Below are 17,258 nucleotides of genomic sequence, written 5' to 3' on the forward strand. Positions count from 1 at the left end.
GGACCAAGTATTTCCATCAACATGAAAGAACCCTAGCCTTCGTACTTTATGGGGGTCAGGCACCTTGCCAGTTCTCCTTCTGATTCTGCATCTGTTTCTGCAAATACTTGCAACCAGAAAAACTCACCTTTTTCCTCTGTACAAAGCAGTCCTTGATCCTTCTAGGAACACAGGACGCTGCCTTATATTCAGATCATTCACCCATCGAGTGCAATACTGTTGACACTGACCAGCAGCGGCTCTTGGCTCTCCAGCATTTCAGGCAAGGGACATTCCCATGTCCCAGTCTTACCTGGAGATGCCAGGGATTGAACCCATGGCATTTGGTTAGGGAACGCAGAGGCCTGTCTTTAACATGGTTTTTGTTTCTCCAAGAGAAAAGGGGAGAGAAACAAGCTGTGTAAAGCAGGGCAGGATCTTTTTTTCAAGCCTCCCACACCCCAAAATGGAAATCCAGTTACGCACAGTATTATAAGGTCAAACCCCTTCTAGTTAGCACTCCTTTAAAACGAGGCCGTGGCCTCTCTTCTTTCAGGTACAAAACATTTTAGCCCCATAATCCCACTCAGGATACCTCAAGACGCAGCCACGCGCCAGACTTCAGCATGGAAATGAGAGGCGTAGCCGAGGGCGCCTCACTTTCAACCTCCCTCCTTCCAGGGAAGCCCTGGAGGACCCTTGCGCGACGGCTAGTTTGCGGCGAGTCGAAAGCGTCGCCCAGGGCTGCTCTCTCCACCGTGTGCGAGCGCTGAGCCGTGTCCCGGACCGCAGAGACCACGTTATTCTAGCACTAAGGCCTGGCCCGGGTCCAGACACGTTTCCCCCAATCACCCCCGCCCCGTCAGCTGCCATGCCTTGCGAGAGGAGGAGGCGGCGGCTTCGGCTGGATCCCAGCCTGGGCGATGCCTCTCGCCCCTCTCTCTGCCCAGCCCCTGCGTGTCTGGGCGGGTCCTGGCGGGAGTAGATGCCGCCCCCCGCCCTGCTCCGTCTCACTTCTCGCTTCCTTTCTGGCCGGCCCGGAGCCCTCGCTCGCAGCACCCGGCATTCCCCGCCCTACGCGCTCGTCGAGCAGGAGCATGGCGCTCTCCCCGCGGCTCCGGCCGCTGGCCTTAGGTGAGTCCCCCGGAGTCGGGGAGCCCTGCGTGGCTTGGCCCCCACTCAGATCCGGCGAGGCTCGTGGCCGCCTCTCTGAACGCGTGCCCGGGGGTTTTGTGTAACTGCTAGGGCTCCACCTGCACCTCTCAGGGACTTGTTGCTGCTGCGGGGAGGCGAGACTCGGTTCTCGCTGCCTTGGGGTCTCGCTTCCCTTCGCCTCCGCAGGGGCTGTGTTAAGGGAAACTCCCCGAAACTTCTCCTCTCTTCGGCTGCGCTAACTCTGCGTCGGTTTGCAAATGCCGTTGCCGCCTTTTTCTCTTTTACCCCCCAAGTGCATCGCCAAGGCACTTGGGAAATATAAATCCCGCGGTAGCAGCAGAAGCCAAAGGATTTCTTTCATTTCGCAAAGCAGGCTACCGTTGCTTTTTAAAAAACTGCTATTTTCCAATAAGGAAAGTGACTTGGAGTCATCCCCCACCCCAGCACTTTACGCACATTGTCCCAGGAACAGTTGCAAAACCCCGGTGTTGTAAGCCTGCGCTACTATGACAGGGCACCATTAGACGTGTTTCTCGGGGGCCCGAGGCAGGCGTCGGGTTGAGCCGGACGCAGGCGAGATCCCCTGCTTTTGATCCCCTCCTCAGCCCTCGACCCCGCTCTCCCAGCTTCCAGTCAGGAAGGAGAGCGGCCGCAGGTGTGTGTGGAAGAGAGAAAGCAGCGCGGGATCGCTGATTTTGGAGGGGATTCAGTGGTTGGGAAGGGCCTCGGTTCCCTGCCTCGTGAGGAGTGATAGAATCAGGGCCGGCAGACTGCGGTGGCAGCTTTAAGCAGTGGATGGTGCTGAGATATTGGAAGATGGAGATGTGGGTGCTACTCCCGCCTGCCTGCCCTGGGCTGCCCAAACCAGCCTGCAGACCTGAATGTTGGTGGATGGTGCTGCCTAATTACCACCTGGAAGTAAGAATCAGCTGCCAGCCCAGGGTTGCTTCCCGCTGAGCTGTTTATTGAGCAGGCATCCTGATTTGTTTGCACAAAGTTTGTGTGGAGGTTCTGCGACCTTGGCTGTTTATTGAGCATTTGATTTGAACTGTTTGTTTCATCAAGTAATTGCTATCCTGGTGTGTTTTCCCATTGCTTTCCTTATCACAAAAAGTCTAGATTTTTTGTGGGAAGAGAAGTGGATTTGTTGTTTAAGAATTGAATCCCGCCCAAAAACAACAGTCTGGAAGTGCCATTATTAATTTTTGTGCATTGAACTTGTCCGCCTCAGGCAGCAAAATGTCTTTGGCCATCTTTTGCAAATGAGATCACTCCATGCATTGGGAATGGGGGAGCAGGGTTGGGCCTTTCACCACCCATGTGCCTAACATGTTCTGGGCAGCTGTGAGAAGGAAACCTCAGTATAGGCCAACATGTTACAGTGGTACCTCGGGTTAAGAACTTAATTTGTTCTGGAGGTCTGTTCTTAACCTGAAACTGTTCTTAACCTGAAGCACCACTTTAGCTAATGGGGTCTCCTGCTGCACTGCCGCTGCACGATTTCTGTTTTCATCCTGAAGCAAAGTTCTTAACCCAAGGTAATATTTCTGGGTTAACGGAGTCTGTAACCTGAAGCGTATGTAACCTGAGGTACCACTGTATCGTAAAGCTCTTCCATGCTACGAAGAATCTTGGGGCAATACTAATCCCCCCTTGTGTGGAGAAGTACAAGCCCTGAGATAAACACATCATTCTTGAGGTGACATTATGCATGAGGGGGTTTTCTGACTCCCCCAACCTGGGTGTCCTCCCCTCAACCTCAAGCCACCATCAGCTGCTTAATTGATATAAAGAAAGCTCTTGAAAAACATCTTAGGGGGCTGAGAGCTTAAGGCAGAGTAGCTTGTGTATGCCTTGGCCAAGTGTGGGGAACCTTTTGTGCCCCCAGTTGTTGCTGAACTACCACTCCTGCCATCCCTAACCATTGGTCATTAGCTGGGTCTAGACTGTCCAGTGAGTTAATCACGTACCTGAGATTTGAACCAAGCTACCTAGTTCATACTTCTAACCACTAATGTTTAATATTAATAAAGTGGTTGGGAACATATGAAGCACAATCAGTAGGGTAATTTTATGCCAAGTGAGAAAATCTGTTGAAGCACAATGAAAGATTAATTTCTATAAAACTTTACTGGGGCAACTGCGAAATCTTCCCATACAAATATAATGAAATAATTAGTAGTTCAATCATTCTTTTTTTAATGATTTAAATGAATAATACTTGGTCACAGGTAAAGTATTATACCAAATGAAATACTGTACAACGAATGCCTTGGAATGCGTAATACACAGTACTTAAATTAGCCGTACATAATTTCAAAAAAATGAGGGTAACCACTCAGAAATGCAAATTATAATGGTTCTGAAAACCATCAAACTTTAAACAGAAATGTAGCACAACTTGTTAGAACAGTACAGGGCATTTTGATCTTGACCAAGCCTTTTTTTTTTTTTTTTTTTTTTTTTGCAGCTAACTGCCCTTTCTATATCTTTACTGAAAGGTAGTACTTTTAAATAAAAATGAAAGACTTGTATGGAAACAAGACACTTGCAATCAGATCTGTTGAGACATAAATTAAAACAAGGAACACAAAACACATTGCTACATAATAAGCATCAGACGGCTTAATAATGAAAATATTAAGGAACAAACATGAAACACACACCCTTGGGCTCTCTCACTCTCTTTGTGGCTGCATACACATTACTGGCTTAAAACACAGCTTGGTCATTTTTTTCCTCAATTTGAACCAAAGTTGGTCTGGAGGGAAACCATAGCATAGATACGGAATATGGTTAACATTGTGTGTAAGCCACTTCCCAAACCATCTGTGGGAGTACACAGAATGCAGAGTGAACAGGAGAGTGTACACAGCCAAAGGCTACAGCAACCCTATGCACACATCGGGGAGTCAGTCCCACTAGACTCAGTGTGGCTTACTTTAAAGTAGACACACATGCCTGCGCTGTAAAATGTGTTATTTGTTGCAGTCCAACCAAATGCACACATACCTAGGAGTGAGTCTCACTCAACTCAGTGGGACTTTCTTCCAAGTAGACATCTATACGATTGCAATGTAAATCTCCTATTGTATGCCGCTTTTGAGACTTGCTGCCTTCTTTGTGTTCCTCACCCTCTGCTGTTTCCACTTCCTTAAAAAGTAAAAGCAGAATCTCGTTAGATCTGGGGCACTGCCCTGTCCTGTATACGTTATTTTTCGTCCCATAGGACGCACCTAGTTTTTTTGGGGGGAAATAAAGGAAATTTTTCCCCCTTTATTCCCCCCCCCCCCAAAACCAGGTCAGGGAAACCGAACCAGGTCGAGGAACAGCGGGATGGCGGCGCTGCACCTCCCTGCTGTCCCCCGAGCTTGTGAGGCTGGCCGATGTCTGCCCGGCGCGCGGGGCTCTCTGCTTCAGCGCACCCTGCCCGCCGGGCGGCAGGCTGCTATCCGCAGCGTGGGGAGCCCTGCGGGGAACTCTTGCAGGGCTCCCCATGCTGCGGATGTCTGCCTGGCACGAGGGGCGCTCTGCCTCAGGGCGCGCCGGGCGGCAGGCTGCTATCCGCAGCGTGGGGAGCCCTGCGGGGAACTCCTGCAGGGCTCCCCACGCTGCAGTTGTCTGCCCGGCGCGAGGGGTGCTCTGCTTCAGGGCGTTCCTCGCGCCGGGCGGCAGGCTGCTATCCGCAGCCTAGACAGCCCTGCGGGAACTCCCGCAGAGCTGCCTAGGCTGCGGATGTCTTCCTGAAGCCTGGAGAGTGAGAGGGGTCGGTACGCACCGACCCCTCTCGCTCTCCAAGCTTCAACGAAAGCCTGCATTCGCCCCATAGGACGCACCCAGATTTCCCCTTCATTTTTGGAGGGGAAAAAGTGCATCCTATAGGGCGAAAAATATGGTAAGTTATCAGAGTCGACAAAGGCACAGAATGGGCAACCAGATGAAGAGGAGAGAGAAGCCAAGAGTCCTGGTTTCTCATGCTAACCTCTAGTTTGACCCACTAGGCACCACTCTCTTCCCATGGCTAGGTCTATGTTCTTGGCATCAGTCAGGACACAGTTGAGTGGGCCCATGACACAAGCCAGGAAGAATTTATTTTCTACTTTAAGGAGTATTTTGATATTTCTCATGTTGAAGCTTTACTGGAATTTCACATTCTTTGACCCTAGTTGGTCCTGCCAGCTATGTGACATCTAGGGGGTGGGGTGGGTGACATCAGACTTGCTTTAGGAATGACTGGGCTTCTTCACTCCGTAGAAAACATGGGCCAAAAATTCCAAACCTGGGCACCTTTTGTTATAGTCTGAAGTCTAGTCCTGTTTTCAAACTGTGGCTTGGTTTCTATAGGAGTGACCATCAATCAGGATGTCTCTCCTAGCCAGTGTATCAAGTAGATCTAGATGCTGTTTCTGGACCACACTGTTAGGTAACGAACTGGGACACATTTCCATCTATCTCAGATTCTGTTCTCAACAAATGTTGCTGTTGAGAATTAAGACTGTCCAACACAGGGTGTAGCTTAACTTGGCTACTACAACAAAATCCAGGCATGGAGCATGTGTGTGTGTGTGTGTGTGTGTGTGTGTGTGTGTGTGTGTGTGTGTAAAACTTGTAATGAATGCAATACTATCTGATGTCAACCTAAGATAAGATTATTTTTAAGATGCTTCATTTTGGAAAGTGTCTATGTTTGTTCCCCCCGCCCCCAAAAGGAGAACTGTGTTAGGGTCTCAGCTTGGGATGCTGTGCATGAGCTTTGATGAGTTGGTTTTGCACATCTGATTCTGGGAAGCCACATGCCACTCTCTTGAATTGCCCAAAGTGTCAGACAGGTGAGTCATAGGGTTATGTATATGACAGGCAATGTTCATAGTCAGGCAAGTAATGTATAGCATGCCCTTCACCACCACAATACTGCATTTTCTTTTGCTACTAGACATGAAAGCAAAAACTGGTTGATTTTCAATGGAGAGTGTGGCTGCTAATCAGGAGGGTGGCAATGTTTGCAGAGGTTGGAGGGGAGGCAGATTTGTTGCGTAGTAGTGGCAAATCCATTTTAATTGCGCAACCTGAATTGTCTGCTGTGCCACTGAATCCTACATCAAATTAGTAGCCGCCAGGAAGCGTCTCTTGCTCACATACACACCAGGCTGCTGTTAAGATACAGCTGTAGCAGAGTGTTGAAAAGCTGACAGCTCTAGTTGTGAGATCTTGGAGGTAGGAATGGAAGGACCTGTCAATTTTGGTTCTCTCCGTTTCTCTCTTTTTATCTTAAATTCAGTTCTCCACATTTCTACAGCAATCAGTGACTTTTTTAATGAAAAAAATGTTCATGAAAATTATCCAGCATCTTAATGTGAATTTCTCCTAACGAACACATTTTTGTGTGTGGCTTTGATTAATTTACATATTTTTTGCAAGCAGTTTTCCATGATACAATGCATTGTTTCATGTTTTTTCACCAATATATTCATTTTTATGCATATTTCCCCCTAATACATGTATTTTTATAAACATTGGTTGGCTGGCGAACTACATTACAACATTTTGAGAACTGCAAATTTTGGAGGATAGTTGTATTTTGGGTTCCCATATTGTTTTGGTGCAGATTAAGTAGGTCTGCCTTTAAATGCAAACTTGAGTTGATTTTCTCCTCTGTCTCTACCTGCGAGAACAGCCAGCCGCACGAGTTGGGAAGCAGTTTTATGTGAGGCCCTGCTTTCTGACTGCTGCTATACTTTGGACACAAATGTCGCAGGCTTGAAATGCAAAGAATTCAGAACGCCTCCCTGCCGGCTGCCAATTTATAACAGCAGGGAATACCCGCTAGAGGTCTGACGTCGGGACTCAGTGCTATTTCCAGAGCCTGGATTGATGTCTGCCACACCTGCTCACATGGCATGTGCAGGCCCAGGGGGACAGCTGAGTCTAGTCAGCATCCACATGGCTGAGAATGTGATGTGGGGGAGAAGTATTGTGATCTTGGATAGGAAAATGAGCCCTGGCCTCCCACTCATTCAAAAAGGAAAGGGGGTGGCTGTTGGGTATTTCCATGGCATCAGCTGCAAAAGACTTGTTTTGTTGTGACTCGATGTCTCACTTTCAGGATGGGATTTCCCTCTTGAACGGAGGCTTGAATGAAATCTCACGAGCCAGCTTCGCTTCAGTAGTTTCCAGATCACTACATTTGTAGTGCAGTGTCAGTCCTGGAGAGTGCTGCTCCTCCTCTCTGGTCCATCTTTGTAGGCTTCCTACAGGCATCTTGCTGGCCACTGTGAGAACAGGATGCTGGGCTAGATAGGCCTGATCCTGCAGGGCTCTTCTTATGTTTGTAATGGGCAAGGAGGCCGGGGGGAAAGGGCAGAATGTGAATGTCTGCTTTCAGGATATTGGCTTTTTGTGTTAAGTAACTCAATGAATCAACTCAAGAGCTGATCTGACTACTTATATAAATGGTGCCAGCTCTGTATCTAGTGTAGATCTGCAGCAATTCTGTTAGGGAATGTTTTCCACTGGGAGGAAGTGTGGGCTGGCCTGGGAAGAGGGAGAACGACAGATCTGTCACTAACAAACAGCAACCTGCCATTGTAGCAGCCTAGCCGGATTTGGCCTTCCATAGTTTATTCATATATAACGCAATGCAGTGTGGGCCTTATAATGCAGGTGGCCTCACAATGTCTTCCAGGCTCTCTTGCAAAAGGAAGTATCTCTTTGGGGGCTTTGTGGATACCGCGGTTCTTGTTTTTCCTGCCCAGAAGTAAATTATGCTAAAAACAGGCCATGTGGGTGGAGAAGCATCTGGGTTTCTCCACATACCGCTTGTTAGTTCTCTTTTCTTCACATCACTCAGCTCAGGAAATGAATCAGCCTTGCCAAGTGGGTTACACAGTGATTCCATAGCTACTCTGACCCTCCTCTGCCTTTCCTCCTGGAGTTCGATGGCTCATTCTCAAGTGGTGTGTATTTACAATGAATGAAACAGTGTGCCTGGGCTCATAAGCAGATCTAGGCATGGAGTTTTCCTTCTAAGATGCTCATCGAACTTTCAGTTTTCCCACCAGGAAGCCTCTGTCCTCACTGTAAACGGAAGCTTTTCTCACATCACCAAGCCAATTCACCTTACAGCCATGGCTCTGTATGAATGAGGATGTGTAAGTCACAGGAGTCTATGAATTCTGATGCTAAATACTCCAAGATGCCTGTGTTTACATGTTTACTGAGAAATAATCCCCCCTGTATTTAATGGGACTTACTCCTCAGTAATAAAAGCCACAGTGTGAAAAACAGGCAGCAATTCTTGCACAAGTAACTCATCAGCTGGCTGGGGTGGTAAGTGAAGAGGGAGTATGAAGAGTGCATGAAGAGCTTATGTATGCCAGCTTTAAAAAAGGGTTTTGTTTTGTTTTGTTTTGTTTTGTTTCCACTTAGCACAAGCAGATCTGGCAAATGACTAACTAGCATGGGTTTTGTCATGTTAATTGGTGTTGTTAAGACGTTTTCAAAGAATGTAAGCAGAGCCAGCCAACTCACTCCCTAACTTTCAAACTAGCACAGATCCAAACTCTTGATTGTCAGGGGAGTATTACTATGTGTAGCAGGCTCTTCTCTGGCCTTTGCCTCCCCTGTGATTCTCCCTGTGGGTTCACATGGCCCACCACTGCTTCCCTTTCGATTTGCTCTCATGACAAATACTGAGAGGTGAAATACCGAGAGTTTTATTTGTAACAAAAAAGTGCAAATGCTGCTTTCAGTCTCGCCTTTTCTATTTAAAGTTTTGCTGGGTTCCCCCCAACCCCAAGGTCGGAATGCCAGTATGAAAAATGGAATGGTAAATGCATTGTGTTCTTGACCAGGGTGTATTCTCACGATACATTTAGGGTACTATGATAAACAGTTGTTGCTTTCCACAGTGAAATCTGAGAGATATGGTTTGTTAAAAGTTCTGAGAGCTGTTAGGAGGCCCTTATTCCCATCCCGGGGGACGCGGGTGGCGCTGTGGGTTAAACAACAGAGCCTAGGACTTGCCAGTCAGAAGGTTGGCGGTTTGAATCCCCGCTACGGGGTGAGTTCCCATTGCTCGGTCCCAGCTCCTGCCCACCTAGCAGTTCGAAAGCACGTCAAAGTGCAAGTAGATAAATAGGTACCATATAAATAGGTACCATAGGTAGCTGCAGCAGGAAGGTAAACGGAGTTTCCGTGCGCTGTTCTGGTTCGCCAGAAATGGCTTAGTCATCCTGGCCACATGACCCGGAAGCTGTACGCCGGCTTCCTCGGCCAATAAAGCGAGATGAGCGCCACAAACCCCAGAGTTGGCCACGACTGGACCTAATAGTCAGGGGTCCCTTTACCCTTCACCTTTACCTATTCCCATCCCAGAGATATAATTTCCAGAGTCCCCACGAAAAGGGATTGATTGTTAAACTGCTCTGGGAGAGGAATAAGAATATTGTTTCCTAGGTTCATATGAAACAGGTGGTTCGGATTGTTTCCTGCAAATTACTATCTGGGATCCTCTCATCTTGGTGAATGAACAGAGGACATAGTGAGGATTCTTCTTTGGCTTGACATTACATGTGGGTGACCCCACAAACTTGTCCAGTCCACCATGTTCTTCCTCCACTGTTGAGGGCGGTATGCTTCTGAATACCAGTTGTTGGAAACCAGGGGAGGGAAGAGTGCTGTTGTACTACATTTGTGGTGTGATGTCATTCACAGAGAGTGCTGCTCTGCTCAGGTCCTTCTTGTAGGCTTCCCACAGGCATCTGGTCGGTCACTGTGAGAACAGGATACTGAACTCAGTGGGCCACTGGCCAGGTCCAGCAATCTATTCTTATGTTCATCGATCAGCTTTGTTCTCACCACATTCTACCCACCAGCAAAGAAGAATGAAGGTAATCCCAGCTCACACTGAATCTCCCAAAGAAATACGCCCCTCAAATAGCTTTCCTGGAAATAACTTCTCAGGACAATGATAGAGAGGGTAGACTAGGGATAGCAATGAGTCAAGGATTTGACTCAGTGAACCCTTCAAATAAATAATCAAATTAAAAGAAAATCTAAAAGACATTTTCACAGACTGAGTTGGCTGACTCCAGAACTTTTTTTGTTGGTTCTTGGGCAAGAGACCAGCAGTGAGTCTTCACCAGGCTGAAACCTTTGCATCCTGTAGCTGCTTTGGTAGATGAAGATTCATCTGCTTGCTCTTCAACCATTAAAGGCACCAGAGCCCGGCCCCAAAAAAAAGGGGGGGTGATGTGGCAGCTCCAAGCCAAGTTGGATCTGAAAAGGGGTAAGCTAGTCAGTTTCAAGCTGCTGTGGAGCTGAATGGAGTCATCTCAAAAAGAGCTTATTTCTGCTCAGCTTGGCAAACCTGCTTTCCTTCTAGCAGCCTGTTGGCTCTAATTTCCCTACAACCCCCATATCTTTGAGTGGCTGCATTGTGGTTCATCAAACAGAATCAAATGCCCCAGTTGTGCTGCTGCATGCTATGGAAATGTGTGGCCCGGTGGTTTCCGCTAGGGCTTTCTGACATCTGCAGCTGCTTTTCTCAGGTACATTATGTAGTGCTGGGTTAGCACTGGGAAATCCCAGTCTTATATGTGCATATCATACATACGCTGTATGCTAGCGATATTGTGAGCTGACCCTGTTAACAATCCCTGTGTGTTTAGCCAGCCAAATAAATGCAATCCAGGACATGCACCAGCACTAACTACAGGTTAGCATGCCAAGTGGGAACAAATAGGACCTATTAAACAGTTGCCACTATGCTTTCATAACATCGATTTGCGTTGGATGACATTTCCCAGGTCACCTGAAATTTAAATTGACAACAGGGAAATGATGAGGCTGAGCGGTTAGGGTACAAGGTTATTTGGCTAACGGGAGAAAATGTCTCTACGATAAAGGCTACAGCTGTAGACACTGGGCCAGGGACAGAGAGGGAGGGAATCTCTACCCTGCAAGTTTTGAGCTTAGCTACATGTTGTACACAAACATGTATAATGATGCCTCTGTTGCCCATATGCTGCTTTAGGAGTGGGGACCTGGGCAGGGAGAAGTTGGAGGGGCATGAAGTAATCCCTATAACCTCCCGCTATGTGTTTCTCCCCATGACTCTTCTCCACTCCAGCCCCTGAATTCCAAAAGTGTGTTTGCTTTACACCAGTAACCTTCATGATCTGTCATCTGTTGATGGTGCTAAGAACTCACCTGTCTCCCCACCCTACTCCAGCATCCATAATTCTCCAGAGAGCAGGAGCAGAATCATAGTTGCAAAGGGGCTCCGAGGGTCCTATAGCCCAATGACCTCCAATGCAGGAAGATTAAGCTACTTTTAAGTCTGTTATATAAAGAAGCACAGTTGAGCGCAGCTTGGGAGGTTTGAAACCAGTAGGATTCTTTTTTGGTTTGTATCGAGTACTTGGACTTCATCAGTTTGTAGACCGCAACCTAGAGACGGATGTGCCCTTCAGCAACGTTTGAATTTTTTCCCAGTAAACTGGGACATTTGGTTATCACAAGCAGCATCATTCATGCTCGGAGTTAGCTTTGCATTTCAAGCATGCATCAGTGCCAGAGTCATTATTCTTTCTCATCCTTAGAACTATGTGCCAGTTCTTCGCAGCCCACTGAACTTGGCCAACTCTGGCCGCTGAGCAGCCTGGATTTTCCCCTCATCTTCTGGCTTAGAAATCTCCTCTTGTCTGTTACCTTTTTTGTTCTGTTTTGTTGCTTTACATGCCCCACCTATGGGCTTTCCCTCCTGACTTGCTCACTGTACAGTGGTACCTCGGGTTACATACGCTTCAGGTTACATACGTTTCAGGTTACAGACTCCGCTAACCCATAAATAGTGCTTCAGGTTAAGAACTTTGCTTCAGGATAAGAACAGAAATCGTGCGGCGGCAGCAGGAGGCCCCATTAGCTAAAGTGGTGCTTCAGGTTAAGAACAGTTTCAGGTTAAGAATGGACCTCCAGAACGAATTAAGTACTTAACCCGAGGTACCACTGTATTTGCCCTGACAATAGGAAGGAGAGCTTGGTTGCCTAGCAATGAAAACTATACTGATTCTTCTTCTACAGCCTTACGGGAAAAAATACTCTGATCACATCCGCACATTCCCTCAAAGAATCCTGGGAACTGTTGTTTGTTAGGGGTTCTGGGAATTGTAGGCTCTGTGAGGGGTCTCCTGGCAACTTTTAGCACCCTTAACTCGCTTACTGAATTGTACTAGTGTTTCGAATGCGACCTCTTCTCAAAGTAAAACTGGAAGTTGCATTGCAGCAGCAGCCGTTCTGTTATCATCTGGTACCAGAACCTCAGTTGATGCAGGTCTACACACTAATCCCAGGGTCTTATTGCCAGGGCCTTCCTCTCAGACATGGGCGGAAGAATGTGTGCGGAAGCTCCTTGCCGAGTTCCCAGGGCCCTCCACATCATGTCACAACTTCTGCTGCAGCTGTGATATTTTCTTTTTCTTTGTTGACATTACTTGCATCATGCAGTTTTGAGAACTTCCGAGAAGATAAGATCACATACTACCCAGAACCCTTGTGACTCTCTTTGTGACAAACTAGGTGTTTACACACAAAGCGTTGAGTCTTTTTTGCAGTTTAGGGTCCCCTCCCCTACATGTGATTATAGATAACTGGTACTACAGAGCATCATCTTGCACATATTGAGTACATTTAAAGCACATTGGCCCCAGCCAAAAAAAGATTGTGGGAACTGCATTGGTTAGATCATAGAATCATAGAATAGAATCATAGAATCATAGAATCATAGAGTTGGAAGAGACCACAAGGGCCATCGAGTCCAACCCCCTGCCAAGCAGGAAACACCATCAGAGCACTCCTGACATATGGTTGTCAAGCCTCTGCTTAAAGACCTCCAAAGTAGGAGACTCCACCACACTCCTTGGCAGCAAATTCCACTGTCGAACAGCTCTTACTGTCAGGAAGTTCTTCCTAATGTTTAGGTGGAATCTTCTTTCTTGTAGTTTGGATCCATTGCTCCGTGTCCGCTTCTCTGGAGCAGCAGAAAACAACCTTTCTCCCTCCTCTATGTGACATCCTTTTATATATTTGAACATGGCTATCATATCACTCCTTAACCTCCTCTTCTCCAGGCTAAACATGCCCAGCTCCCTCAGCCGTTCCTCGTAAGGCATCGTTTCCAGGCCTTTGACCATTTTGGTTGCCCTCCTCTGGACACGTTCCAGTTTGTCAGTGTCCTTCTTGAATTGTGGTGCCCAGAACTGGACACAGTACTCCAGGTGAGGTCTGACCAGAGCAGAATACAGTGGCACTATTACTTCCCTTGATCTAGACGCTACACTCCTATTGATGAGGCCCAGAATTGCATTGGCTTTTTTAGCTGCCGCGTCACACTGTTGGCTCATGTCAAGTTTGTGGTCAACCAAGATAGATAGCTCTTGACGTCTTGCGGTGCAGGAAGCTGGCCAGTCGTGAACTTCCCACTTTTGCAGAACTTAGCATAAAGACCAGTGTACGACCTTTGATACTCCCAGCCCTAGTAGAGAGAGCTCTGTGCTTGTGGAGTGCACAAGACTTGCTGGTCAGCTAGCTGCTTTGTGGCCTCGAGGGGTGTTGCTTTCCTTGTGATGTGCTTCTCTTCCCCCTTTCCTTAAATTTATTATGGCAGTTCAAACCTATCTATATACCTGTTGCTGAAATGTGGAGGAAGCAAAAGACCTCCTTAAGAGCTTCAGGGTGTTACAATTGGGCCCCAAGGCGCTGGACTGGGCTGCGTGAGGCTTGTCAGTATATTTTCACTCCCCCTCCTGCCAGTTTGCAGTGGGATAGAGGGAGGGGGAATTGTAGAGGAAAGCACAGCGAGTCTCCCTGAAAGTTCAGAAATGAAACCCAGCTGAACGAAACTAGCCTTGGGGGACTTCCAAGGAGGGACAGAGACATGCAAGTCATTTTTAACCTCTTGTGGGGACAGACTTGGTCTTCGTTGATGGGGGAAAGGGCATGGTGTTGCTATTTCCAGAGCACATCTGCTTCCAGGCACTCTGTGGCGCTGGGGGTTCAAGTTGCCGTCCCCTCTGACTACTCTGGTGGAATCTCCAAAGAAGGCCGGCCTAGTCCATTTTCCCAGCTGTCCCCTTGATCAAGTCCCACTGACCTCTTCCTCTTCCACACCCTAAAATCTTGACATATTTACAATTACAATAAATTTGTAGGTAGTGCTCCTCAGCGCTCTCTGTGTGTGGCATTGCCTCCCTGTTTCCCTAAGGTGGCTAGCCGCATTTCCCTTCTCAGAACTAGGAGGCGGAACTTTCTCTTTCCTGTCACCTCTGGGTTGCTTCAGAATTTCCCCAGAAGAGCTGGAAGGGGAAGCCTTACTTCTTCAGGAGGTTGGGTATCTGGGTGGGGCTGTGTGTGTTTGTGTGCATCTCACACTTTCACATGAGGCCTAAAAGTGCGCGGGGGGGGGGGAGCATGAGTGACTCAGGCTTTCTCTGCCACCATTTCTGTAGGAAGTGAGGTTTACCTTTCAAACTTACTGCCTCAATAAAGCTTACGGACTTTTGAAATGCACATTCCTTTTCTTAGGCCCTAAGAGAGATTTTTGTTGTTGTTCCTTGGAGACCATTCCTGGCGCTGGGTGCTGGTCTAGGCACAAAGGAGGCAGACGGCACCTCAGCGGAGGGAATCATTTCCCCCTCAGCAAGGCCTTCAGATCCTAAAGAGATAGCTGGAATGGGGGGGGGGGCAGTTGTGTTGTGCTACCGAGGAAGCCAAAATGCCTGTATGCTTGAAGTGGGAGCTTTCCTGGGCCCTTGATTCCTTATCTTTATTTTTATTTTTGTGCACTGCTCAATTTTACCTATGGAATATAGCATGGATGGGGGACCTGTGCCTCTCCAGATGTTACTGAACTACAGCTCTCTTCATTCCTGTCTGTTGGCTGCGCTGGCTGGGGCTGATGGGTGTTGGAGTGCAACATGTCCTGTCCCACTGTCCCACCCCATGTATCATTTTACTTTCTTCTCCTTTTTTTAGCTTTAAAAAACTCTGTTTTGAATGTTGTTGTTGCATTCTTACATGAAATAATACTGATTCTGACAGGTTGCATTTCATACATCGTATGAAACTTTTGTCCTAGAGTTCAGTTTGATTCAGGTAGCCCAGCATATTATCTTACCTTTGGCATTCTTAATTTGTTAACCATCTTCAAGAACAATGATTGTGTTGCTTTGTTTAGAAAGTAGTACATGCTAGATATTTGCATGAGCAGGGTGGAAAGGCAGGAGTGGTTTTCCATACTCCCAGGGTTGTTTGTGAGGAGCATAGAAATTTGATCTTGGAGAGGAGTTACTAACAAAGGTTACGATAATGGAAAATACAGCTGTGAGAGGTGATCTATGTCCATAGGTGGCTGGTTCTACAACAGGGGCCAACACCAAACAGGGAGGAGTCCCAACGAGTTTTCTTACCTTGGCAAAGGCTTACCGTATTTTTCACTCTATAGGACGCACTTTTTCCCCTCCAAAAATTAAGGAGGCTTTGCATTGCTTTCGCTGAAGCCTGGAGAGCGAGAGGGACCGGTGTGCACCAACCCCTCTCACTCTCCAGGCTTCAGAGATAGCCGTCTGAAGCCTTCGGAGCGCAGCATGAGTTCCCACTGCGTTCCGCAGGCTTCATGTTCCTTTTGCTGAAGCCGGGAGAGCAAGACTCTCCTGGCTTCAGCAGAGAGGGAGAGCTGCGCAGCGCCCCTTCAGCCAAGTGAGAGGAGAAATGGAAGGGGCTCCGTTTCTCCTGCTGCTTCGCTGAAGGGGCACTGAGCAGAGAGGGGGAGAATTTTTTTTTCTTGTTCTCCCCCTCTAAAACAAGGTGCGTCCTATGGTCGGGTGCGTCCTATAGAGTGAAAAATACGGTACTTCTAGGACAGGCAAGTTTTGCCCCCATCTTCAAATTGCTTTCTCTGTATGCACATATGTGTAATGAGCTTGTTTGCTGCCATCTCTTTCTCATTTCTGTGGAATATCTCTTATTCTCTTGAATAAATGTATTACATTTTTACCTTACATTGATGTGCACTAGTGCAGTGTAATGAAAGAGATGCTGTCTTGTTGGTATGTTGACTCCGTCACGGCCTTAATGAATGCTAAGTACTTCAAATAGGTCCCCATGGTCCAAGATCTACTTGTTGCTTGACTGGGAAGACTGAGGTGGAGGCAAGGGGTTGTGACCCAGAAGAGGTCTGCAAAGCACAATTCTCTTACCCGTGTCTCAGGGAACAGGATGTCTGGGCAGCATTTAGGTCCTGAGGATGTGCCACGCTTGCCAAATACAAGGTTGAGAAGGAAATAGGTCAGCGCAGGGGCGGAGGAAGGGGTGTGTGGTAGATGTGGGCCGCCCCGGGTGTCACCACTGAGGGGGGGGGGATGAGAAAATGCCGGGCGGCACTCACCGTGCCAAACAGTCCACTCAGTGCCTCCCCCAGCTGTAGGGCGGCTGAGTGGGAGAAGTCAGGCAGACTCCAGAGGCCCAGTGGTGCACCCCGCCCCAGGTGCCCGAGCGGCTTCCTCCACCGCTAGGTTAGTGTGCTGGCTTTGTTGATTTCTTGCCTCTGGTTTATTTTCTTTTTGCAGGAAGCACTCCAAGGAATAGAGCAGCCATTTTGATGAAAGCATTGTTTGCTGCTCTTTGGCTTTTCATTCCGTGTGCAAGTTTGTTTACAGCTGTTGAAAGAATGTGAGTGCATGACCCATCAACATCTCATTATTACTGTTAAGCCTGTTCCAGGCTCTGTCTGTCCCACGGACAGCAGTTTCCTAGGGCCAATGCACTCAACTGTGATGGAGAGGCAAATTCAAAACCTCCCACTCCAGTCATGCAATTCATTGCCAGTCATTGTCACCTGTCAGCATGGTCTGATAAAATGCTATTTCTTATGTGTCGATGGGGATGCCCAACATGGAGGGCTTTAGAGGGACCAAAGCACCTTATTACATGTGGCACTTGGTCACAATAAATGTTTTTCATGAGGCAAACATTTGTGCATAAAGGGGGACAGACACATCTTTCCCTCTAGATCTTTCCCCCTTCTTTCTTGATTATATAAGAGCTGAGGGGTGCTCCTAACTTTTCCT

At 47.7% G+C, this 17,258-nt stretch overlaps 1 protein-coding gene across 2 annotated transcripts in view; it reads left to right on the plus strand.

The window, feature by feature from the left end:
• The first annotated feature begins 962 nt into the window (after positions 1-962).
• Positions 963-17,258, plus strand: part of ADGRE5 (adhesion G protein-coupled receptor E5) — a 46,123-nt gene continuing 29,827 nt past the window's right edge. For both annotated transcript variants that reach the window (XM_081185331.1, XM_081185332.1), the window contains exon 1: positions 963-1,113. In XM_081185331.1, coding sequence (XP_081041457.1) covers positions 1,077-1,113 — 37 coding nt within the window. In that variant the 5' untranslated portion in view covers positions 963-1,076. The remainder of the gene's footprint in view (positions 1,114-17,258) is intronic.

This window comes from Podarcis bocagei (genome assembly GCF_964188305.1).
Source record: "Podarcis bocagei genome assembly, chromosome: 2".
Classification (NCBI taxonomy): Eukaryota; Metazoa; Chordata; class Lepidosauria; order Squamata; family Lacertidae; genus Podarcis; species Podarcis bocagei.